This window comes from Vidua chalybeata, chromosome 3 (genome assembly GCF_026979565.1).
Source record: "Vidua chalybeata isolate OUT-0048 chromosome 3, bVidCha1 merged haplotype, whole genome shotgun sequence".
In the NCBI taxonomy this organism is placed as follows: Eukaryota; Metazoa; Chordata; class Aves; order Passeriformes; family Viduidae; genus Vidua; species Vidua chalybeata.
Genome location: NC_071532.1, coordinates 22740784 through 22767361, shown reverse-complemented (window position 1 = coordinate 22767361; position 26578 = coordinate 22740784). Strand labels below are relative to the sequence as shown.

The 26578-nt window shown below is 39.4% G+C and overlaps 1 protein-coding gene across 1 annotated transcript; it reads left to right on the top strand.

Moving 5' to 3' along the window:
• Positions 1-40: 40 nt before the first annotated feature.
• IARS2 (isoleucyl-tRNA synthetase 2, mitochondrial) lies at positions 41-26571 on the top strand. Its single transcript, XM_053938462.1, has 23 exons — positions 41-244; positions 738-860; positions 1697-1853; positions 2844-2992; positions 3082-3131; positions 3225-3334; positions 3420-3510; positions 3898-4013; positions 4967-5136; positions 5916-6006; positions 6239-6390; positions 7339-7499; positions 14853-14955; positions 15566-15659; positions 20823-20931; positions 21723-21825; positions 22791-22916; positions 23291-23422; positions 24000-24106; positions 24902-25047; positions 25181-25371; positions 25943-26087; positions 26199-26571. The coding sequence occupies exons 1-23, from the start codon at positions 41-43 to the stop codon at positions 26351-26353; spliced, it is 2985 nt and encodes a 994-aa protein (XP_053794437.1). The 3' UTR covers positions 26354-26571.
• Positions 26572-26578: the final 7 nt, after the last annotated feature.

Sequence of the window (26578 nt, the reverse complement as noted above, 5' to 3'; positions counted from 1 at the left end):
GCCCGTCGCGCCGGCGGAAGCGCGGCCGCAGCCCGTGAGGATGCTTCGGGCCTGGCGGGCGCCGGCGCTGGCGCGGGCCCGGCCCGGGGCCGCCCGGGGCTGGGCGCGCTCCGCCGCCTCGGAGGCCGCGGCCGAGAGCCGGGAGGACTCCCGGTACCGGGACACGGTGTTGCTGCCGCGCAGCCGCTTCCCCGCGCAGCTCCCGGGACGGCTGCAGCCCGAGACGGAGCTGAAGACGCAGCAGGTGCGGCCGGGGTCGGTTCCCCCGGGAGGGGCGTGGGGCTGCCCCGGGCGCGGCGAGCTCCGGGCCGGCAGGAGGGCGGGGGTGGCCGCCAGCGTTTGTGTTCGGTCCCGCCGCGCAGGGCGAACTTCTGGCGAGTCTGGGCTCTCCCTCGACCCGGCCGTCCCGGCTGCTTTTTAGAAAAGCTGAGGCTGCTGAGGTATATATAGTTTGGATAGTCATAAGTTTGTTTTGTTTGTTTTTAAGATAGTCAACGGTTTGTTTTGGAGGAGAGTCACGACCGTCCGTGTAGTGTAGTGCTAGGATAATAATCTCAGGCCTAATATTTCACCCTCTTCCTGCTTTTTTGTACTTAAAACCCACGAATGTCTTCTCTTGTGGAGTTAGAAAAGTGTATTTGTTTACCTGCCTGCTTTTGTTGTAAATTTCACATCCAGACTTTTTGGAAGTGCAGAGACTTGTGATGGTTTTGGTCTTTTTCTTGTTGTTTCCACAGAAATGTGGTTTTTCAGAACTGTATTCATGGCAAAGGCAAAGGAAGACAAAACAGGAATTTTGTCTGCATGATGGACCACCTTATGCCAATGGAGACCCTCATGTTGGCCATGCATTAAACAAAGTAAATATTTACTTGTTCATACTTTATGCTTGTGAAGTAGTAAAAAACCTGCTGTCATATGCCCTGTGTTCTCCATTCCCATTTAAATTAGTAACACTTTAAAATGCTTGGGGCTTTGGTAGTTGAGGCTTTTAAAAACCAATGGTATGGTTATGTGGATGGCATATTTTGCCATGCTGACATAGATACCATACCCCAACATAAATACCATGTACTGAATGCATAGAGTTCATTTTGATTCAGCCTTGAGATTCACAGCATTACGCTGACCGCAAAGTGAGAAAGACTCAGATTGTGAGCTGTCACCCACAGCTTCTCACAATCCCAGTGCCAGAGCTTGGGCTGCAGCAACGTGCTCTATGCCAGTGCTTTAGGCCCAGCTCATTGTTTTAAAAATGAGAGCAAGTCACATTTGTTCACTTCAAGTCTTGCGAGTTTATAAAATGCATTTCTCAGTTCCACTGGTTGTGAACTCCTTGGATCAAAGGTCTTCTAAGGGTTTGCCAATGTACAAAGTGGTAGGCAAGAAAAATAAAACGTTCGTGGTCTTTGGATCACAGAGTGGTTTGGTTTGGAAGGGGCCTTAAAGATGATTTAGTTCCAAACGCTCTGCTATGGGCAGGGACACCATCCACTAGACCAGCTTGCTCAAAGCCTCATCCAAACTGGCCCTGAACACTTCCAAGGATGGGGCATCCAGAGCTTCTCTGGTCTTAATTATGAATTTATCCTGCAGCTTTTGATATTTGTATTTTTAAACAGGAGGAGCTTAATTCCAAACGTGGCTGTTCCACATGGGGGAGCTAAAGTGATAACAGACACTTGTGGCTTTTCAGATTTTGAAAGACATCACCAATCGCTTCCATGTGATGAGAGGCTATAAAGTGCATTATGTGCCAGGGTGGGATTGCCATGGGCTGCCAATTGAGTTGAGGGCACTGTCAGAAGTCAAAGGAGCTGAAAATCTTTCACCGATGGAAATTCGGCAGAGAGGTAAATAAAGGCTGTGAGACTTTATTGTGGCCTTTTCTATTAGCTATGGGTGACTTTTTCTGTGTTCACTGGGTGTATTTGCCAAGCAGATAGAGCAGGCTGGAATCTGATGTAATGGGATCATTTCACACAGGCTTAATTTGTTGCTGTAGTGGGCATGCAGAGCATTGACCCTCAGTTAAAAAAAAACAAAAGGATGGCAGGAGATTTGGATGTCTGCTTTGATTAACTCTTTAGTGGCAGGAAGCTGCTGTTTATCAGATCAGCATCCTTTTGGTTTTTGAAGGCTGAATTTGATTAGGAACTGAAAAGATGCATGTAGAAGTCAGGCTCCTTCAGGACAGTTTGGTTCAGTATCACATGTAGGAATGTATTTGTTGACTTTTTAACAATCCTACAAAACTATAGGGGGGATCCTTTTGGAGAAAGTCTGCATTATATGGAAACAGTTTTGAAGAAATAATTTCAAATAATTTCAAACCCCCTTTTCAAAATGGGTTGAAAGGCATCATTCAGCTGCAAAGCTTTTTGTAATGAGCAATTGAAACTGCTTTAATTTGAAATTTTGGTAATGAAATGGACTAACTTATTTTCAGATGTATGTTACTTAAAAAATTTTGGATCAGCATAAGCAGAGGGAGTTAACTTTCACTGTTATTAGTTTTATGTTGAGAACTTATTTTAAGAAATTTTTCTTCCTAACAAAATATATTTCCCCCTGCCTTTCTTAAAAAGAAAGTTTGTAGTCTAAAGACATGTGCTTAATTTTCCTGTGTTGGTGAAAAAATGCCACTCCTGTTTACTCTTTGCAGTCATTTTTTTGTAACAACCAGTCTGAAATGTATGTATTTTGAACCGTAATAGTTAGGGCATAGGTTCACTACATTCAGCTTTGGCTTTACTTTAAAAAAAATCAGTAGTGCATTTTAAGTGGTATTTTATTGATCTTAGTGTGCTAAACCATGTGCTTAATGGAACCATTCCCTTCAGCCAGAGCATTTGCAGAAAGAGCAATTGAGAAACAGAAATCTGCCTTCATTCGTTGGGGTGTGATGGCAGATTGGGCCAACTGCTACCTTACATTTGATCCAAAGTATGAAGCAAACCAGCTGAGAGTCTTCCACAAGATGTATGATAAGGTATGTTGAATTTCTGTGGAAGTCTGTATTAATTTTTGATGAGTTTTGGTTCTCCTAACTTTCTTTTTTCCCCTCACTGTCCTCTCTAGGGTTTAATTTATCGTGACTATAAACCTGTGTTCTGGTCCCCTTCAACAAAGTAAGTAACTTATTATTTTGTCTTCAAACTTTTAGCAAGGATGCCAGTAGCTTTTGATGTTGCAGTGTGTAACTTGTGTTTGATGTGTATCAGAACAGCCTTGGCTGAGGCAGAACTCGAGTACAATGAGCAGCACATCAGTCGCTCTGTGTACATGAAATTTCCGCTGCTGAAGTCGCCGCCTAAGTTGACTTCTATGATAGGTATGGCTTCTCTGTAGCTTTAGAGACTGACAGCTTTGATTTTTGTTATAACTGTGAGTAAAGTACTTCTAATTTACATCTGTAGATGGATCATCCCCTGCTAGTGTGCTAGTCTGGACCACGCAACCTTGGACTGTGCCAGCCAATCAAGCAGTTTGTTACATGCCAGACTCAGTGTAGGTGTCTTCCGCTTGGTTCAGTTGTCTCTGTCAGTCCTTACTGGTATTTAGCAGCATTCTGGTCTGTCATTACAATTCTGGTCTGCCATTACAATTTACAATTTACTTAAGGCATCTTTTCTGGGTTTTGTTCAGGGTTTTTTTTGTTCTGTTTTTAAAGTGATGCAATTGTAAGCTTTGTTCTATATCTACTAATATATTAACTTCTGTCTAAATTTTTATTACATTATTTCTTCTTCATGAGGAAAGATTACCTTGAATTTTGAGATTTATGAGTGAATTGGACATGTAAAACCTACTTGTCTGTCTTCTAGAGATGAAGCATTTCACAGATTGGTAGCTTTCTGGTATTTGTAGTATCACAATTTTACATTTGCATTGCAGATATTCAATTGTAAAATGTGCAACGACTGGACAACACTTCATCCTTGCTGCAGATAGAGTTGAATCTACAGCTGCTGTTCTGGACACACAGTTTGAAGTTGTATCAACATGTAAAGGTAGGATTTCATATTGTTAAATTGCTTAGAAATCTGCTGATAGGTGTCTCAAAACTGCTTCAGTTTTGATGGATTAAATGTGTTTATAATTTGAGAACATGCCTCAATAAATAATACAAAGAGGAGGAGGAGTCTGTCAGATTTACTGTTGGTGTATTGTAGCTCAAATTATCATCCATAGATTACAAATGAATTTTTAAAATCTGGCTTCATGTTTGGAAAAATGAAATGTAGAGTGCAAGTCTGTTCAGTATCAAAATCTTAATTACACTGAGTGCAGTTTGGCGTTCCATCCATTGCTGATGACAAGGGGGAGCTAATTACAAGCATGACTGGTGAGGTATTGTAGATGGCTGTTGTCTGTCTGGACAAACTAAAGCAGTTGCGTTGACATCCTAAAAAACTGCATAGTGGCATTTCTTAACAGGCAGGCTTGGGATTCAGTGTCATAAGTTGGGATTTAGTGTGTTTTTTTGTGAGTTTTATTCATTTGCCTCCATCAGTGGTTCAGTGCTGGAAATTTTTAGGAAGTTTTTACCTAATGATGAAATTACTGGGGGTGTTTTTTTTTCTCACAGCTTCCACCTTTTTGAATCATGTGATTTACAGATAACATCTAAGAGTAGTAGAGTTGAACCTTCTTAAAAATAAATTTCATATTGGAACCTGTTCTTTTCAACTTCCCATATATTCAATAATTAATTATATTTCTGTATTTGTGTACATATCTGTGATGGCAGTTCTTAAACATGTTCCTTCTAGGAGAAAATCATTCGGTGAACACCATTTTGTCATATGGCACATTCCTCAAGCTCTGTGATTCTTGACTTTCAGCAAGGCTTTATAATAGTACTTCTGTGTTTGTTACACTTGTTCTTTTTCTGCTCTCTGACAGAAGAAGTTGAACGCGTGAATTGTGTTTCTCTGTTTTATCTTCTGCTTGTATTTTTCAGGTGCAGATTTGGCAGATGGTTCTTGTGCTCATCCCACCATTCCTGGCAGAGTCTCTCCCCTGTTACCTGCAAATCATGTGACAATGACAAAAGGGACAGGATTAGTTCACACAGCCCCAGCTCATGGTATGGAAGATTACAGCGTAGCTTCCCACCATCAGCTACCCACGGTACTTTATCTTTTCAGCTGTTGCTCTTGATTTCCTGCAAATGAATGTGTGCCCTAAAATTATTTATTTTAATTTGTGCATGAAACTTGAAAATGTTTTGAAGCATTCACAGAAATGTGAGTATCACTAATGGCCTGCAGGAATGCAAGACTAACCTTAAGGAAATGTGTATCAGGATAAAAGAATGAAGTTTCCTTCTGCTAATTAAAACTTACGGGGAGGTCTTAGAATCAGATTTTTCTGCTCTTTGTGTGGTTTTGTTTTTTAAAGGAGAACACAGAGAATGTTTCTCAGATATTGACTCTCACTACTCAGAATTGTCTTATACATGCAGATCAGTGAGTCTCTTGTTATGTAGATCATTGTTACTTTTTTTCAGCAAAGCTTGTTTTAAACACATACATAAATACAGCTCATTTATGCATGGCCAGTTTGATTGATGGGAGTGAAGATTCAGGATATGAGGCATGGGGAGGGTTAGGTTTGCCTTTATTTTGCACTGTTTATTTGAAAAGTCACTGAAATACCAGTGACTGTGATGTATGATAGTTGTGGTATGTGTGCAAATGCAATGGTGCTCATTTCTTCTGACACCTAAAATTCACTTACCTGGTAGATTACGAAACTGCAGTTCGCTAAATCTGAAATGTACTTAAATATTTTGTTACTCATGAGAAAAGGAGTCACCCAGTAGAGTATTTAACTCACTTTTGAATACCAAAAAGATAATTAATTGCCACATGGTATTTCATTGACATGATTAATTTATTTATTTTCAGGATTGCCTTGTGGACGAAAGTGGGTATTTTACAGAAGCAGCAGGTTCTGAACTTAAAAACAAGAATGTCCTTGAAGAAGGGAACGAAGCTGGTGAGTATTTGATGTTTCACCATTTATTACTTCATCACTTACGGTCCTGCATGTATTTTGAGAGTATGTATAAAGGTATGTTTTGAGACTTTGTATAAACTGGCCATATTTTGAATGTGGATGAGGTAAAGGCATTCCTTGCTAAGTGTTGATTATGGAAAGGACTGAGTTGAGTTTAACAGCAGCCATATGTTCAAACTGAAATTTAATCTTGCCTCATTTTTTCTCTCAGTCATTAAGATGCTTCAAGCAGCTGGGAGTTTGTTAAAAGAGGAGAAATATGTGCACAGTTACCCCTATGACTGGAGGACTAAAAAACCAATTATTATTCGTGCCAGCAAACAGTGGTTTGTAAACACAGCAGATGTGAAGGCTGCAGCACAGGTATGTAATTTTGTTTTCTTATGAGACAATTGAAGATAACTGTTGCTACTTGGAATCAGCAAAAAAATCTTGCTGTAGTTCCCTCCAGAATATGGTCTTCTCTAGGGTTTATGAACAGTAGTTGAAAAGCATTAATTACTAGTTGAAGTGAAATATGTTGTCGATTCCTTTGGCAATGTTGATATAATCCAGGGTAGCTACACTGACTGGTATATTTGTTCATTGTATTTACAGATGTAGAAGTTTCTTAGAGCTACTGATGTTTTTTTCCCTAAAATATATTTTTTAAATATGATGTTTCAAGGAATTAAATCAGAAGAGACAATTTTATCACTGTTAAATTAACCTTTTTTTTTTAGGCTAGCCTTGTGTGGCCAGACATCTTTCTTTGCTGCCCTGTTAATTTTGTCACAGTCCTATTTTGAATAACTTTAAAGCTTGGGATCTTTTGCTCTTTGAAGTTACATAGATCCAGAGAAGATTCAAGCTAGCACCTTAGGGTAACAGTGATTTTATTCTAATTAAAGCATGAGGTGTATATTCCATATTCATCCTTATCTGGAATGGATGAAAACACAGTGGTTACTCAGCAGGGCTGGGAGTGAGTGGTAGCCCTCTACAGACAGTTCATATCAAAGTGGATTTTCAAAGTAGACAAGAGTACAAGATACAGTCAGGTTTTAAACTTCAGATTCAGTCACTGATGCCATTTTTAACTTGTTTTTAGGGTGTGTTTGCTAGAGAACCAGATAACTGGGGTTTGGTTGGGAAGTGCACAGTATAAGCAGTGTTCAAATAAGTTATCGAAGAGCAGCTGGCAGTTGTCTGAGAATATGTTGTTTGATACTGGGAATAGGAGAGTAGATCTGTAATGTATTTTACTGGCAGCATAGACATTAACTGTGGGAAAGCTGAAGCATGTTTAACAGTTTACTGTCTCCTTTATAGGATGTGCTGAAAAAAGTGAAAGTGATCCCTACATCTGCAGTGAACAGGATGCTGGAGATGCTGGACAGAAGGACGTTCTGGTGCATATCACGGCAAAGATGCTGGGGTGTCCCGATTCCTGCTTTTTATCAGAAGAGCACGGGAGAATGCTTGATAAACAGGTACCTGCCTAGCCTTAGACACCGAAAAGTGACAGAAGAAGCACTGTCTCTTGTGCTGCAGTTAATGATATTATAAAACTTCTTATTATTTCAAGTAGGAATGCATGCTTTTACTTGTAGTTTTTTATACACAGATCTCATTTAGATGTAAGTTAAAACAATCAAAAGCTTATGGCTGGAAGTGACTTACATATAAATAATAGGAATCAATTTACTTAAATACTTAAGTTATCTGAAGACTCCCCTCGAGGTTAATTGCTGCTTTCATCCCTTGTCTTCAATGAGCTGACAGTCATGAATGACTGGCCTTTCCATTTAAGCAAGCAGTGAAATGCAAGTTGTGGTTAGAATAGATGGCAACTGTAATTGTACCGCTGTACATTAAATAGTCCAGGTACTGTGTCAAAATAGCTTTTTGCAATTAAGTGACAGTGAGATCTGAAATGGAATAACCACTTTGGTTGCAGAATAAATAAGTCTATTTTGTTTCAGAACAAAATTTGAGTAGTTTTGAAGACCAGTCTCAAGTGTAACTGACCCTTAGCTATATGATGTAGTGTGTCCAGATCTTCAGATGCTAGCCTGATTTTGCCATCTTTTGGTTAATAGTATCCAGATATTGCAAACACTGCATTTCAGGAATTACAGACAACATAATGCAGAGGAAATCCAAGCTATGCTTTAAAACAAGGAAACTCAATCAAATACAATCCTTTTGTGTCCTGTAAGGAGTAATAGAGTTCTGCTTTTACTTCTTTGGAGAACAGAGGTTTTCAGTTGTGAATGCTCTCTAAGAGGTGATTTCATAAAAAAAGTATTGAATTAATTCCATAATTTTGAATTATTCATTGAATTAGTTCCATAAGTTTTTCTGCCTTGAGATATGCTGATGTAACTCTGTTTTGTACATCTTAACTTTACAGCCTTTTGTGAAAATTCATAATAAGTTTTCACAGCTGGAGATGAACTTGAATACTGTTGCAGAACTTTTTTTTATTCTGGTGTTGAGTAAGTGTACTGCAGGAGTCCAGCATGTTTTCCAGAGGCTGTACTGAGCACACAAGCAATAGATAGTAGACAGTAGGAGGTGAGGCTCAGGGTGTGGAGAGCAGGGAATGGACTTTAGACAGGTAATCCTTAGCTTCACCTGGTGTGACTGGGTGTGTAGGTGTGCAGAGAGATGTACTTTGGCTCTCTCACTGTAGGCAATAACTGTGAGAAAAGGCCACAATAGCCACAATGTTGTTTATAGTGCCTGGATAATGCTGACACACATCAGGAAATAAATGGCTGGAGGGTTTGTGGGACATAAAACCATTTTACCTGCAAAAAAGCATGTGTGTGTCTCTATAAAAAACTACTATTTCTGAGGAATACTTTTTGCATTCTGGTTGAAGAGTAGGCTTGAGAGTGTGCGTGTTGCTTAAAAATTGTTAAATATGTAGTTTAACAAGCAAAAAAGTGTTACGGAAACCAGTCCAGCAGTTGGCACTCAAATGTGAAGGGCACCATGAAGCTGGAGCTCCTTCTGAACACTGAGCAGCTGGGACAGAAAGCATTTGAAAGGAGGGATGTGTGGGAATTCCTTTAGGTTGTAGTAAAATCACTCTGAAAGGTCATGACCTGTATTAAAGCCCCTGCCTTTTGTGAGTGCTCAAGCTGTGTGAGATTATTCCCAAAATTCTGCAAAATGTGGCAATTGCAGCATTTTGATGTGGCATGCCATAGCTTAACACCTCCACCTTTGTGTGTAGATGTTGACCCAGCAGTGAGACTTGTAGGGGAGTGAACGAGGGGACAGCATGGCATGTTTGGGTAGAATTGATCTGGGGAATAGAGAGGCATTTAGGAAAAAATCCAGACATATTCACTATGCTTGAAAAGAGATTTATTTCATTCGACTGACAGGTTCAGATGATCATTTATAGCCAGTACTCTTTACTTCTAACTTTACTTACTCTTGGTGGAATTTTCAAAGCAAAGTATAAAGCAGTCATTAAATATTAAATTAAATATTAAAATATTAAATAATAATTAAATATTCTAAAAAGTTTGAGCTTAAATATTTGTAAAGTTAAGTGTAGGAAACTTCTGTAACTAGAGTAGAAGTGCACAGAATATTGGCCTATAGAAGTGACAGGCAAATGCAGAAGACAGTCTGTCAATTCATAGGTCATTTTCCTGGACACCAGTTCTTACTGAAAACAGCAGCTAAGCCTGACTGTTTTGTTACATTTGCATTATCATTTTGAAAACCATATTACAACAGGTTACTGACATACTTTTTAAGAAGTTTCATACTTAGACGGTGTGAATAATTAATATAGTTAAAACACCAGTAAATAACTTGCATTTCAAAGCATGAGCTGTTTTTAACTTGAATGCTGGATAAACAACCTTTCAGTAGCAGCTGCTGTGGAGTTTTTGAGTGACCATCAAAAGTAACAGCATCTCCACTGGAAGTCAGTGTAGTCCACATGGAGTTGCTGTTACATATGAGAGCACCAGTGGTCGATCTTCAGTGATTCTGTTCATGTATCACCTGTAAAAAGACTTTTAAAAGGAAAAAAAAAGTCCCGAAAATAAACTGCTGTTTCCCTCTGAGAGTTGTCCCTGACTTTGTCACGTGAAAAGCTGCTGAAAGCCCTTCTTTCAAGGTGGAACTGCTTTCTCTAACAGTGTTTTTGCCACACCAGCAATCCAGTCTTTCTAGCTTAAAAGCCAGGAGGTAGTTTGTAATGTTCAATGCAGAATCTCTATGTGTCTCCTTGCTGCTGTGGCCCCCCCATAACCCTAAAAGATACTTGATTCAATGACATTGTCATCTGTGGTTAGAAATTTAATATACCAATGATGTTTAAATTCTTTTATGCAGAGTATGCTGCATCATATTGTGACCAGGACTGTAAAAATTATTATTAAAAATCCCTTATAGGAAAGAGAGAGAAGAGAGAGCACTTTTCATTATTGCCATTTTCAGTAAGAATACAGAGGTGAGATTCTGTGGGATTTTTCTGCACAAATGGAGAAAAAAGACTTTAAATAACTTAAAGTACGTGCACAAATAGATGCTTGTGCTGTGTGACAGCTTTCAACATTTAATAGATTTCAAGAGAAAACATTCTCCATCTAGGAAACTCTGTAACTCACAGAAAAGAAGAAAGAGCTCCAAAACTAAAATATGAGAATTCAGAGAATATTTCCAGTAGTAGCTTAGCACAGGTAATAAATGTGAGATACGTTCTTTAATATGACCTCATGCAATAACTGCTTTACAAATTCACTGTTCAGATATAAATATAATAATAAATAGTAGTATTGCAAAGATTGTTCTAATGCCTCACAGCCTTTGTCCACTTCCCTGTGACATTGATTAACACATAAATTAAACTTCTGAAAAAGAAAAACCCAACATGTTTTTGAAAGAGGTCTGTCCTGTGCTCTAATTTGTTTTTTAACATAATAAGACATTTTAATGAATTGCAATTAATAGCAGCTTACCATCCCCTAAATACTTACAGCTGTAGTATCGACGTTCTTGTAAAGCAGAAGATAACTTTCCCTCTTTGCTGCTGTTGGAAAGGAGATGGAGAGAACATCAGGCTCTGTATTCTTCTGCTCCTGACTGTATCTTAATGCTGCCTAATTTCTGTTAACAGATTAAATAAGTGTGCAGCATAATCAATATCTGGCTCCCAGGTGATTGGCTGGAGCTGTGGTAGCGTGAATTGCTGTAGGGGTGTCAGAGCGTAGCAGGGACACGTAATGCAAGTTCTTCCAGATAGCCTCTGAATACAGGGCAAAGTTTTACAGTGCCTTTATGGCTCACTCGGGGAATTATCATGCTCACCTTGAAGGCTGCAGATTATAAAGTGATGAGTAGTTATTTGAGCAAGGTGGTTTTCACTTGCACCTTACAGAAAAGTACTTTGCAAAAATCCTGCTCCTTACAGTGCAGATAAATAAAGTTATTTCTCTCAGGATCATAAGGATCCTGCAAGCAGAGCAGAGGCAAATACAGGGACTGTGTTTGACTTGTATTTTTCAAAATGCAGGAGTAAAAAAGATTTGTTGAAAAGCTACCCTTGAAATTTTTCATCTGAACTATCTCCTCTTATAAAATGCTTGTTAATGTTCACTTATACTCTGTAGGGAAACACTGTATAGCGAAAAAAACTTGCACTGCTAAAATATTGTACTTTTTTAAAACATGATTTGAAAGTATGATAGAATTTTGAGAGTTCAATAAAAAGTTTACTTCCCAGTCCTTGACTCCTTATTTCTTGTAAGTAATTGATAACACAAATCTGACCTCCTTTTACTTATCTGAAAACTTTTACCTGTAGCATAATTGCACCTGTTGGTTCTTGTGTAGCAAAAATGTCTTTAAAAATTCTGCATTTCATAAATTAATAGTGTAATCTTTGCATTGCATGGCAATATACTTGATAGGTATGTTTGGTGGGAATGGTGTATCTGCAAGGGTACACAAGTCTTGTGTGACATTGGCAATACTTACTGTAAATGAAAGCAGGCATTTCATTATGGTTTCCCAAGGGAGAGTAATAGCAAGGGTTTATTTCCTTCTTGTGTCTCCCCTCCCCCACCTCTGATGGAAAGGAAAAAATAGTTTATTAAGAGTATCTTTTTATATGCTGTCCAAGATAACTGTTAGTTTTGATCTATAGCTGGATTTATCACCTTTTATAAATCCTCCAAATATTGATATTGTGAAATACCTGTTGAATATTTTAAAAATATATAGGTTGAAAATTAATTCATCACTGGAGTTTATGTCCCTCCACTGAAGTGTATTTGCAATAGGAAAAAGTTATGTGGAAGACAGGCTTAGCTCCTGTTTAAATTTTCTGCTTTACAGGATGTGCTGGTAGCTTTTCTCTACTAATTGTGGATATGTTTCCTGTTCAGAGAATTTTTCTGGCTCTCACTGAGGCCAGAGCCATTAGCTGAGCACTGAATTACTTCTTGCATGAATCACTCAACATACACAAATATTTTACATGATAATAAACATGTTTTAGGGTAAATCATCCTCTTTTTAATTTAGTTACTCTTGTCTTCTGCTGGTGAGTTCCATGGGTAAGACTCAGCCAGTGAGAGGAAGGCATGCAAACTGTGGAGAGAGCTCTTCAAATCCTCAGGTGAAGACAACTGGTTATCTATAACTGTCTTTAAAAATACACTGAAAGTGTATTTGAGAAGAATCCAAGGTGGAAAATTCTATTGGCAAAGAGTGAAAAATAATATTGTTACTACTTTTTCTAAAATGTTCCTGGGTGCTGCAGTATCATCACTAAAGGTCAGGGTGTAAATCCAGCTTTGCCAGTGGAAGGTACTCATCCTTCAAAAGACAAATCCATTGGAATAGTTTAGTCCAGGCTGAGGCAAATTTCTTTTTTGTGTTTCCTGTGAGCTTTCTGAATTTGAATATTTAGGGTAAAGGAGGCAAGACATAAGGGTTGCATATCAGCTATCTGCCAGGAATTGTACCAGGACTGGGGTTGTTGTTTGCTTTTTTCTTGGAGAAGTAGCACTCTCACAACTGGAAGTATAGCCAGCCAAACAGGCCTCTGTGCAAATATTTCTGGAAAGAAGTGGTACCATTGACAACTGGAGCTCCTCAGTGTTGTTTTAGTAAGATAAATGTTAGCAGACACATTACAAAGCCATAAATTGTGTACTACCACCATTAAAATGGAAAGTGAATGATGCAGTGCTGGTTTGAAAGGGGCAGAATGGTGGTGGTGCCACAGGGATATCCATGTCTGAGTATTGCTGCTTAATGGCCTTTCTCTGAAGGGAATCTGCTGAGATGTTCTACAGGAATTTATTTTGAGAAGTGAATTGATTAATTGATGATTGAGTGATTGATTGATAGAAAATTGATGTTCTGTCATGATTTGAGCAGTCAAGAGCAAAACTGGATTTTCTTCTTGCCATTGCACACTCATGAAGTGAACTAATTTGCTCTACAGCTTCTTGAAGAACGTGTTTTTGTGCTTAAACCCTGAGTGTAAGAGTCCATTAAATGTTTTAGTGATGTAGCTCAGCTTATTAGCAGTGCAGTAAAATACTGTGCTGAAAACCAAACACAAAACTGAGTGATGACTGAAGATCATCTGCCTTCTGTGTTTTCAAGACAATTATCAATTATGCCAGATAATTATTTTACTTTTCCCCTTTTTGCAATACTGTGTCAAGAAATTAGTTAACTGATTAAATCTTCATTTCTCAAGTTATAAATAAGTCCCTGGTGGCCTGGGTAACACAGCAGGTTTAGTTTGAAGTTGGCAGGTCATGATGATCTCTGCTGTACTCCTTAAATACAGCAGATGTCTTGAAAATCACCTATTTAGGAAGTGCTCTGTGTGTCAGCAAGACAAAATGTGTGGGGTTCCTCTTTGGTTCTTTAAGATACCTTAATTTATGTCTAGACTTGGTATTAAGCAGTATTAAAAATCAATTCCCCATAGTTTTACCTACTGGGACCAAGGATTGAATGTGTCATAAATAGTGCACAGAACTGCACACCTTGAGGTTGCCTTATCTGTTCAGATCAGAAAAAATACTTAGCTAACTTTTTAATTTTTCTTATTTCTGTAATACCTATTTATTTCAGGACCTTTGTCCTGGCTGGTGATATATGTTATGAACTCATAGATTGCCTTCAGAGTATACATTGAATGGTTTATTATCACTCCTCTACTGGGTGCAGAATTTTCAGTTTCTTACTGAATTAATATCTTAATATATAATTAATATATTTACATTTATTACAATTTGAAAAATATATTGCTAAATTTGGGAAATTCAGGCAACTGGAAGCTTAAGCTACATATATGTGTGTGTGTGTGTGCTACTTGAAAAGCTGTCATTTCCTCACTCCTTTCCACATGAGTTCTCAAAGTCTCTGTATCCAGTAGGAAAAAGAAACCTGTTGTTAAAAAGAGCAGATATTTTGAGGGGAAATAGTTGTGTAGTTTCTTTAAATTCAAGGTCAATAATAACAAATAAAATGGATTTTAGAACTTTTCAAGCTGCTGGCATCTTTTCTGAGTACCCCAATTATGAGATATTTGCAGAAGATATTTGGAATCCGTGTGGGTTTTTGTATGTTGTACAAATCCTCCCATCTTGGAAGGCAAAGCCAGAAAGTATTTAATGCAGGCAGAAAGCTCTGTGAAGTCTTGTATGGATTAGAAGCTGGAAAATCACAGGTTCTAATAGCTTGGTCTGTGTATCAGCATCTCTCACTGCTTTGGGTCTGGGATACTTGTGGAAAGGTGTGATTAACTCCTCCATTCATAAACCCCTTTCTTCCTCCTAACCCAGTGAAACCATCACAGATGTCATCAAAATAGTGGAGCAGCAAGGGACAGATGCATGGTGGGCCCTCCCTATCGAAGAACTCCTATCAAAAGAGGCTGTAGCAAAGGTAAACTTCTGACTTCAGGTACAGCAGGTGCTCAAGACAGTTGAATGATGGCAAATAATAGAAACATTTTGTTTATTCCCATGATCCTCTTCAGTCTTATACCCTCATTGTGAAAGGAGTATTCAAAAAGTGAAATCTAAGTGGGGCAGAACACACACAATTGGATTTATGCTGTTAATTCAGGGCAGAGATCTCCATCCTCCTCCTCTTAGATCAGGAGGAAAGTGGCATCCTAATTAACCAAATTATGAGCCCAAATATATTTTAGGTCTTGGTCATTAAGATGGATTAGAATTTTTATTTAGCTCTTCCTAACTTTTTATTGTTCTTTAACAATTCTGTACATAAGCTAGCACAAAGCTGTAGTGCTACTGTGCCATCTGAGGTTTTCTTTGTAATTTTTCCTTGCCCTACCTAGAGTTTCCATCAGTAATTATCTGAAAACTCTTGTCAAAAATGATCTGCATTATTTTGTGTTAACTCACAAAGTTGGTAACAGAACCTGTACAAAACTGGTCCAGAAACCAAATTTGCTTTATTTCTAGCTTTGAAAAGCCTTCACGATATAGAGTATTCTATTTGCATTATTTAATAATTGTTCTCTCAATAGGCTGGTGGTCGTGATGTTTCGGATTATGTCAAGGGACAGGATGTCCTAGACATTTGGTTTGACAGTGGAACTTCCTGGGCTCATGTTTTGGAAGGTAAAGAAGTCCTGTGTAGATCCTTCTTTTAAAATACTTGGGGAGCAAAATATAACTCTTCTGTGTGACAGTGTTAGTGTCAGAAAAACTGAGGCAGATTATGCCAGCAGCGGGCTGGCTGTGACTTGTAAAGCTGCTTTTGCTTGTAAAGATAAGGATTTAATGTTGGCAAACTCATTTTCAGCATAATTAAAGTTGAGGTTTTTCTAATATTCTGCTCTAATGATTCTACATGTGGTGTTCTGTGTAACTGCTAATCACTTCATACTTGTTTTGAGTGAAGTGTCATGGCACAAACAGCCAAGGTACTTTGCTGCTAGTTGGTAGTCTTAAATTGTTTTTAGTTAACAAATTTCAGTCTGTGTTTGTCTGTGCTATTTGAAGCAAAACAAGACTGAGATCAGCTGCTGAGTCCTAGTTCTATAATTTAAAAGTGTAGGTGTGCTTTTTCACTTCTGATTACTTTCAGTAACTAAAGGAGTATATTGTGGCTTAAAATATTTATACTTGCTATATGCTATTTATGGCTCCTACTGCCAGTAGTTGCTACTCAGTAGGTAGCAGACAGATACTTGTATAAAAAGATGTAAAATATACATTGTTGGCCTGGAGGATAGTGCAAAGTCACGAGTCCTTTATAGAGGAGGAGTCTGGTCCCATACATCAAGTCTGTTGGACTTTAAACCCTCTGTACACAATTAAATGATAACAATCTTGCTGAATTATAAAACACGTTAGTACCAGAGTTTTATTTCTTAGCAACATGATCAGGCAACAGTACCATCAGCACACATTAATTTTCTAGAAGACTTTTACATATATTGAGGTTTATGCTCTTTAAAAATGTTTTTGATTTGATTTTGAAAGGTATAACAAAGTAGTGGTATTTTATGCAGTCACGAACTTGCATTGTTAAAGGGCTGAACACCTCAGCCCTCTAATCCTGTGTAAAGGAGATAGCTTTTCATAAGGAATAGCAGAATCAAGACTCTGGATTCGTTGTTGATTTGTGTAAAGCTCTCACATGGATTCTGTAGTGTCTAATAAATGTTGGGGTTATCACAGTACAGACTTCTTTCATTGAACTATTACAGTTCTCCACCTGGCCCTCTCTTTTGATGTAATTTGCTGGAGCTTGGTGTGTGTAAGGCATCTTCTTCTGCTGTGTGACATAACTGGAGTGGCCCCACTGCTGTCAAAGCTGGGGACTGGCTATCCAGCAGTGTAACCTCCTAACCCTGTTTATTCTCAGAAATTACACAAAAATTGCATTACCTTTTTTCTGTGTAAGTGAGGCTTCCAGCCACTGCCAGAAGTGAAGTACAGTCTGTGATTCATATCAAATTACTGGTTTAACTCACCTTTTATGAAACTTTGCAAGAGAAGTTGTTGAATTAAGAGTTTTTGTTATCTATTTTCCAAATACACTCCAGTTTTTAAAGATTTTTGCAGAACTTCTTCCAATATCAATGATAATCAGCAAGGCTTACAGACAGGCTAATGGGTGAGATTGTTTTCCAAAGTACTCTTGGAGAAAAAAAGATTGAATTCATGGAGAAATCCAAGATTGCTTAGAGAGTGTCATTATGGGAAGAAGAACTAATTTTGTGGTAGGAGATGAGTGATAGCAGAGGTTGTTGCTGCCTTCTGATGTCACTGTTGGTGGCAGAGGTTCTTTCACAGCACGAGTTACTTTCAGGGCAACTGCAGGATATAAAAGATGGCTAAAACTGAGACAAATGTTTGTTTCACTCTGCCCTGAACCCAAGTTGTTGAAAAATCTAAGTTAATGATCTGTTAGTAACCAGCAGGAATAACAGATGTTACAGATTTCCCTGTCAGTTCTGTCTTGTGAAAATAATTCCTTCTCTCCAGCATCTCTGCGACTCAGAACTTGGCCTGAGTTTTCAGTGCACTTGACCCAGCTGTGTCTGAGTTTACTAAAGGAGGTGGAGCTGTTACAAAATGAATCCCTTTAGCTGATGGCCACACAGATTGCTGTCAGCAAATACAGCAGGTTGGGAAGGGGGTGAAGAGGGACAAGAAGAGAGATTCTGCTGAATGAGGTTAAAGGAATTGCTCAGTGACAGCCAAGTCCAATGGTGCAAATCATAGGTTGCATTACCTTTTGCCTTTGCACAGCCCTATTTCTAATGCTTGCCCTGCTGCATCTCCTTCCAGGGACTGGGCCTATTTCTGATGGACATGGCTTAAAGTTACTCTTGTTCCATTAAATTATGGTTGGCTTCCTTTTTCCAGCCTGGGTGTGACTAAGGTACAACTTGTAGCTAAATGACAGATTAACTAAACCATTTTATGTCAGCAGTGTGGCAGGTGCAACTTACACACTAAAATCAGGGATTTGGCTACTAGATTTGTAGTCACAAACTCAAAATTGTACAGCTACAAGTAGACTGTGTGTGAAATAAAAACCACTCACTAGCATCACTGAGAGCAAATCCACAAGTGCAACATTCTCTGAAATCCCCTAAAATTCCTTGGGGATGCAGTTTGCTTTGTTAATGCTCTGTTTGCCTAACACTATTTTCACTGAACAGTTGTTGTGCCCTCTCATCCTGTTTATTTCTTGGTACACATGCCTCAAATTTTTTGGGGGCAAGAACTGTTCTATGCAGTGTTAAAATTTAAGTCCAAGTGCTTCATACATGGATAACTGCATTTTCACAATGCTGCTGTGAGGTAGAAGAGTGTTAATCCACTGCTTCTAAAAAGAAAATTTGGTAAAAGCAAAATTTTTTTCAAAAGCATGTGTTAATTTTAAATACTTAATGCTGTGGTGCCCAGCACTTGTTCTGTTGTTATTTTGTTTTGAAGTTCAGCCTTTTGACAGAGCTCATTTCAGTAGCTCCTTCTGGAGCATCCATTTAAGAGATGTCTTAAAATTCTTCTTTAATGTCTTAAAATTCTTCTACATTTTCTGCATGGGCAGAGTGCCAGCTTTACTACAACCTTGAGTTGATTCTTTTTTAAACTATTTCATATAAAAATGCACACTGGACTTCATTGTGATGTGATTTGCCACTGGTAAAAGTCACACAGCTTTTTACCCACAGTTTTGTGAGTATTGCAATGATTGTAGTTTTCAACATCATAACTTTTTTTTCCCTATCTTATTGGCTAATGTTTAACTGAATGAATGTAATTATTTTACAACTTGCCTATCTAAGTTGTTTAAACTTTTGTGCTGACTGAGAGGCTTGAATTTATCTTAGCTGGTTCATTCCTGGCATTAAAATACATTATGTTTAATCTAAAAGTCAAAGTCTATAAGATCAAAGATATGGAATCTTGAAATCCAAACCAGAAGGATCATAAATTGTAATTCACTTTAATGACCTATGTACTATACCTCAGTTAAAATAAACAACAGAAAAGTCTCTGGGGTTGTTGGACATACTGAGGAAGGGGAGCTACTTATAAGGCAGGTTTTGTATATGCAAACTCCATGTTTGTATTTACAGATAAAATGTTCAGGCCTCTTAACTTTGCAAGCACCAGTAACCAGCTTGCCAGATGTACTAGTTCCTATCAGAAAAGCCCAGTCCAGTTTGCTGTTTGTAATCAGTTATTTGTTGACATTCTTCTCTCCTCTAACTACTGGCATTTCCATGAAAAGTTCACTTCTCTAAAACCAATGACTAGTAAACTAGTTGTAAGTAACAAATGTGTTGTTACAGATTTTCTAATGTTACGGTCTTCCTTACCACAAATATTCTTTTTTTATCTTGTCCTCACAAGTATTTTGCAGTCTCTTAATACAAAGGTTGCTCCTTACTTACTGTACTTCTAAACCCCAGACTCTTTGTAGATTTCCTTGACTGAATAAGCAAGTGTGTAAAAACCTGATATCCACCCACACATTTTTCCTGTGCTACCTGGAACTGCGTGGCCTTGACCTTTGTAATGTTGAACTTCCCTTTATTGCAGGATGGATCTAAATATCGAAACTTCCATTAAGTTAAACAAATAAATCAAGTGTGTCAGCGGCAGAAAGAATCATTGTCTCAGGGATCCTAGGAAGAGGAAAAGAGGAGATAGTGAATAAAGACTGAGTAGAGAAACTTCTGTCTGAATACTGAGAAAACAACACCATCAACTTGTAGAATCAAAACTAAACTTCTGACAAATAGTGTATGGTTTTGCACTTTTGTAGGCTTTGACTTGCATGTTCTGCTGTGTTTACATTACTCTGTTCTCACTCTGGTGACCTGTCTGGGATTGCTTAGGACAAGGAGGGACTTCTTGAGTCAACAAGTTTTGTACCTTTTTGTGCAGTGACTGAATTCCACCAGTAAAGCCATTTAAACTGTGCTGTCCTCTCTCAACCCTGTGGAATAGCTGGGTTGGCTCTTTTGCTTTTAATGTGCAGTCAGCTAATACCCTGCCTGCCTTGTAGCCCAATATTCCTCTAAAGTACTCATTAGCTCCACTTGTTCTTCCCTAGCATTCCTCTTTTTTTCTGTGTTTGTATTTACAGGGAATAATATTTCTACTCAGCCTTCCCAAGCCAGGCTTTTCCAGATGCCTCTATCCCCAACAGGCTTTTTGTTTCCCATGTTGTCCTAACTTTTTGCCGAAGTTTTTAATCTTTCTGGAACACCAGTGACCAAAAATGTAAATTCTGTCACAGGTGAGATGTGGTCACTGCCAAAGCTTCCTGCTCTCTTCTGTAAATGCCTTTCATGGGCTGGTTGGGCACCTTACCTCTGTGCCTTGTGCCCTGGGTAATTCCAAATGGGGAAGCTTCAGATGGTGGCATAGATTTTCATTAATTTCAAAGTAATTCCAGTAGCAAACTGGGTATTCCAGTTTGTTTAGGAACACTTGAAAAGTATTCTGAGAATTTCTGTGATGCAATCTGAGCATGATTGCTTCTTTTCATAATTTATTATTTAGTTTGGGAGAGAGCAAGCTTATCTGTTAAATTCTGAAATGTAGCAAGTTTTGGATTCTTTTTAAAATTGTGATACTAATTAATCCCTTGTATCATAGTTAAGTAACCACACACAATTTAGAAAAGTAATTTACCTACTGGGTTTAAAAAGCAGGATAAATGTTACTAATCACTTTCAGAGGTTTTGTCCTTTAATTGTTTTAAGATACAAGGTCTGATATTTCAAATAAAATGTTCTGCTTTTAAAGGTGCAGATCAAAGAGCAGATACATACCTTGAAGGAAAAGACCAGCTGGGAGGTTGGTTTCAGTCCTCTCTCTTAACCAGTGTGGCAGCAAGGAAAAAGGCACCATACAAGTAAGTGTGTGGATTGCAAACATGTTTCTAGTCCATTTATTGAATATTGGGCTTTTGGAAGTGTGCACAGTAGTGTATAAACAAGAGAAATCAAACCAGTACCAAGTATCTGATTTGTGTTCTTAACATTTTCAGTATAAAGTTTTTCTTATATTAGATTTTAATTCATTTACTGTTTAACTTTTTTCTATCATAATTCTAATAATGTTTTCATTCTTAGTCATTTAGGAATTATCAGATACAAGTCTGGCTTTTTGCTATCTCTCCCACTCCTACAATTAAAGAAATTCTTTGTGAAGTGCAGTGTGCAGATCTCCTAAGATCACTGACTTATGAATTCAACATTAGGCTGTAGGGAGTTGGGAATAGCTGTGTGTGTTCTGCTGGAGCTGTGGCACACCATTTATCTCCTGAAAGATGGAAAGCATAGGGAAGGGAAATGTGGCTCAGCTGCAAGGAGGCTGTGCAGTTTTGAGAGATATATTGGCTTAAAAAATAAATAACATGTTAGTCTTTAATTAATTGAAATACTTGTGCCCTGGATATCTAAACGATCTGTTGCTTGCACAACAAAATTAACTGAGGAAAATAAAGTTGTTTGCTCTCTGTAGATGGTAGTACAGGGTATATTCATGGTTGGTTGAACTCAGGGGATGAAGCCTCAGGCTCACCAAAACAGGGGTGTTCTGTGTGCTTTGACTTAAGAATATCCAAGAATATTCTCATTAGAAATCAATTCTTAGCATAGCTTTTTCCCTGGGATATTGTTTTCACTAAAATCTTTCCCGCAGGACTCTGGTGGTTCATGGCTTTACTCTTGGCGAGAAAGGGGAGAAGATGTCCAAATCTGTTGGCAACGTGGTTGACCCTGATGTCGTCATCAATGGAGGCGAAGTAGGTCAAGCTCCTGAGTCTCTCAGAACTTACAACCTTTCACTGCCAAATTCTGCAGCTGTCTTGTGGCAGAACTCTGTCAGGCTCTTCTTTGGCTGTACTGCAGTTCCATTTGGCTGGACTGAAAACCTTGAGTTGTGTTGATTCTGCTGCAGTGCAAGAAAACCCCTCACCTTCGTTCTCTGCCAAGAGAAAAGAAAATTATGCAGAGGGCGTAGAATGGTTCCTTTTTACCATTGTTGATGGAGTAATGGAGAAGAGGAATAATAAAAACAAACAAACAAAAAAAATGAACCTCTGCTGTCAAACTGACTGAAGCCTACCATGTGTGGCTAGCAGTGGAGCAGTCAGATGCAGCAGTGGCACCCCAGCAATCTCTCTGCTCTCAGGCTGTTATTTACTCTGGAAACTTCATTCCATGGTCAGGGAGGCTGCACTGCCAGTGATGCTCTGACTTTCCTTCCCTCCGTACTCCTGTTGTTGCTCTTTCTGAGGCTGCTGAGCAGATTTTGCCACTCACTAGAGAAAAGAATCAATCCTTGCACGACTTGGTCCTCTAATTAATTAAAACATACAATTGTTCCTGTTCTTTTGCAAAGGAGAAAAGCCATTTTCAGAGTTGAAAACAGTCTGAGGGGAAAAAAAAAAAAACTATGTAGTTTCAGATATTAACATTGCTATTTTAATGATAAGCATTCAAAGGATTTAAGGCTGCAGATGAGTTTCTCTCAGCTTACCTGGGTTCTAGCACTGCCTGTACACAGAGTGCTGCAACTGTGAGTTGTTATTCCTGAGCAGTAACTCCTGCTAAAAGAGGGGGAAGCCTCCAACCACAGCAGCCTCTGGGCACATGGACAGAGTTTTAGGTAGTCCTTTGAGGAGCAGGGAGTTGGACTAGATGATCCCTATGGATCCCTTCCACCTGGAGATATTATATGGCTCTGTGCTTTCCTGTCTGTCCTCAGGATCATACCAAGGATCCTCCATACGGTGCTGATGTTCTCCGCTGGTGGGTGGCAGAATCCAATGTTTTCACAGAGGTGATGATTGGGCCTGTGGTGCTCAATGCTGCTAGAGATGACATCAACAAGGTAAGAGCCACCAGTGCCAACACTGTTTATCCCAACAACAGGTCCTCTGTGTCTTGCCTGCAAAGCTTTCCAGTCTTTAGGCTAAAGAAAGCTTTTTCAAGCTTATTTAGGGAGGTACTACTGCTTTTTACACCTGTGGGTCAAATAGTAAAGTGTGCTGAGAAAAAGACTCATTTCACAGCTTTGTGCTTCGGTAACAGCCAGTCTTTATTTTTCGGTAGGTCCTTTTGCCATGTGTTCTTTATGATGCCTTTGTAACTATTCAAACAGTCATTTTGAAAAGGAGTCAATTTTAGTTAATGATGGAATATGAGCATTTTGTGTTTCATCTGAAGTGAAGGCTAATAATGTTTAATTGCTTTGGGTTGTTCTAGCTCCGGAACACGCTACGCTTCATGCTGGGAAACGTGGAGGGCTTCAACCCAGAGACAGATTCCATCTCCCCAGCAGAGATGTACATAGTGGATCAATACATGCTGCATTTACTGCACGAATATGGCAGCAAGGTAGGAGGCAAGTGTGTTTAGATGAACATGTGTGTAATGTTTTCCATTTGTTATATTTTCTTTAGGTGTGTGAGTAAAGTGTGTGTGTCAAGCAGGCACATTACAACCACAAAGGATCCTTCAATGCAATGTGCACTCCCTTATGCCCATCTCAATTTTTGAGGAAGACTTTAGCATTCTTAACTTGGTTTGGACATCAACCAGATTTTCCCACTAATTGCCCAAGGCCTTAAATTTGTAGTCTTTAAAAATAGTTAAAGATACGTATTAAAAAAAACAAATCCAAAAACTAGAGCTTTGGAAATTTGCTGTTGTACAGAACTTTGACATTTCTATCACTCAGAACCATTCTGCTGAAACCATGGGCCTAGTTTCTAGGGTTCCCCCTTTTCTTTCCACTCAAACTTGAATAGAAAATATTTCTTTGACCTGTTAACTGACTTAATTTTTTTCCCCCTCCAACAACCTTTTAAAGTTTCTGCCAGACATTTTGCCACCCATTCCCTTTTCTGTAAGTTTAGTTTATCAGGGGCTGTGTGACACAAACCAATGCACTGTTCTTACCTCCCTCTCCCAGGTTACAGAAGCCTACAAACAATATGAGTATAGCAAAGTTGTTCGACTGCTGCAAGCATTCTGTTCCAGAAGCTTGTCTAACTTCTATTTCAGCATGATCAAGGACAGGTGAGTTCCTTGCTGCTGGCTTTAAAAGGGAAAAAAGAAAGGAATGGGTCTGAGATGGAGGTAATAAGGTTCCAGGTGAATGTTGAGTGAACACAGGCATTTCAGAGGACTCTCAGTGCATTCAGCTGAGTGGTTGTCCTTGTTGTGCTCTCTTCTGTCCACTGGTGGTACTGAACACGTTAAAAGGTCATCAAATGAGCACATTTAAAACCAAATAAATATTTAATGATGGAATCTTTGATCTATATTTCTACCCAGAAAGGGTGTGCATCTGAATTTGGGAAGACAGGAGGAAGGGCTTTTAGCAGTTAGCTGTGCAACTGAGTGTATTTATCTGTTTTTTTAGATCAGTAAAAGAATGCTAAGGCTGTGACAGATACCTGTGTAAATGTGCAAGGGCTGTTTCATGGGGTAGGAAGGGTGCAGGTTATACTGATCTTTAGTTTCCAGAATGTGAGTAAAGGAGGAGTGGGGGGAAGAGAAAGAAGCCCTAATGCTGAGGTTTACAGATGAACCAGAGCAAAGGACTGACAGCTGCAGGCTCAGCTCCCTGAGGACAGATTCTCTCTCCCCAAATTACCATGTAGAGAATCTTCTTTTCCTGTGGCTACAGATGGAGATGGTCCTGTCTGTAGCCCACTGTGCTTGCCTAGTGAAGGGCACTTCAGAAAAGCTTTCCTTACAAAGGCTGGGTGGGTCAGACTTCTGTATGTCCAGTGGCAGTCCCAGAAGTGTGGATCTTGAGCAGAAACATGAACATAGGAATACTTTCCAGCTTTCCCTGCTGTCTTGCAGGCTCTACTGCGAAGAAGCAAAGGATCCTAAGCGTCGTTCGTGTCAAACCGTGTTGGCAGAGGCTCTGGACATCGTCGTCCGCTCCTTTGCACCCATCCTGCCCCACTTGGCAGAAGAGGTTTTCCAGTACATCCCTTACAAGAAAGGTAAAGCATGTACCAATGCTAAGCAAGTCCTTTAGTGCACTGTTTAATTGCAATTACAGAAATATGCCACTCCTTTTTATTCATTTCATAAACACTCAAACTAAAATAAGAATTGCTTTGTGTTGCTTTCAAGACTCAGAGGGTGTGTTTCGTACTGGCTGGATTAATGCAAGCTCAGCATGGAAGAAGCCTGGCATTGAGGAAGCAATAGAAGGTGCATGTGCAATGAGAGACTCCTTCCTTGGGTCCATCTCTGGCAAGAATGCTTTGGAATATGAAGTCATCATTGTAATTGAGCCTGGATTGCTGTTTGAATTAATGGAGGTAAAAAAAATGCAACTAAGAGTAGTGTTGTCTGTGTGAAACCTTTGTTCTGCTTTGTACTTACCAGACAATCACAGAACACTGGAGGTGGAAGGCACTGCTGGAGCCTGTACAGCGCAGTCCCTTGCTCAGGCAGGCTTAGTTAGAACAGGTTGCCCGGGCCTCTGTCCGTTGGTTTTTGGGTAGTTCTGAGGATGGAGACCCTACCAGCTCTCTGGGCTACCTGTGCCAGTATTTGACCACCCTGGCAATAAAAAAAATCAACTTTTATTTCTTGGAGAAGGATCACCTTAACCCTACTGGCAGTGCTCTAATACAGCATCCCAGGATGGGATGCTCCTGGCCCTGTCCCTTGGAATGCTGGCTTACAGGCAGCTGCTTGGCCCTCAGGCCCCTTTCTCTTGGACACTGCAGTTCAAGTCTGTCCTCCTGCTTCTGGCAGGAGTAAATCAGACTCTTGGTTCAAACCATCCACTCTGATTGGGAACCATAGCTCAGTATTTATTTTAGAGAATGGATGGTGCTGAGAAACAAAACCAAGTTCCAAGTCTGAAAGCTCTCTGTCCCCTAGGCACTGCAGGCAGAAGAAACTTCCAGTGTTTCCCAGCTGAATGAAATAATGATGGCTTCCCAGACAACCCTGCTGAGCGAGCTCCCCAAAGAAACACCTTCAGATGCAAACATCATAAAAGGGACCTTCCTGATTAACTTGGAAGGTAAGAAAACCATTCCAGACAGACTCCTGCACTACAACACAGGTTTGTTCCTGCCTTGAGTCTTACCTACAGCTCCTGCCTCTCTCTCAGCAATGACACTTTCTTTGACAGGTGGTGACATCTGTGAACAATCTTCATACAAAGTTATAGCCCGACCCATTGCCAAAGCAAAATGCCCTCGCTGCAGGAGATACACGGCCGAGTCCTCAAGCACTCCCTGCCCACGGTGCCTCCAAGTCCTTGCTGCTGGAAAGGGGAGCACGTGAAGACAAAATGCCTATGCAAAAGCTGCTCCAAAGTGGCTGAAGCAGCAGGTCTGCATACTGGAACCTGTAGAAGCAGATGCTTAAGCCCCAGCCTGAGCAGGAGTATCATGTATTTTGGGGAACCTTATGTGTGTGTGTGTATATATATAAATATATATATATATACACTACTTCTGTATATCACTTTTCAGCTCAATAAAAAGGGTGGTTAAAAATAAGTGACTG

What these genes read in the sequence shown, in the direction of transcription:
- IARS2 (XM_053938462.1), top strand. Translation starts at nt 41, where the DNA reads ATGCTTCGGGCCTGGCGGGCGCCGGCGCTGGCGCGGGCCCGGCCCGGG. An exon ending in ATGTGAAGGCTGCAGCACAG is followed by an intron (nt 6,391 to 7,338) that starts GTATGTAATTTT and finishes TCTCCTTTATAG; the next exon opens with GATGTGCTGAAAAAAGTGAA. An exon ending in TCGTCATCAATGGAGGCGAA is followed by an intron (nt 21,826 to 22,790) that starts GTAGGTCAAGCT and finishes GTCTGTCCTCAG; the next exon opens with GATCATACCAAGGATCCTCC.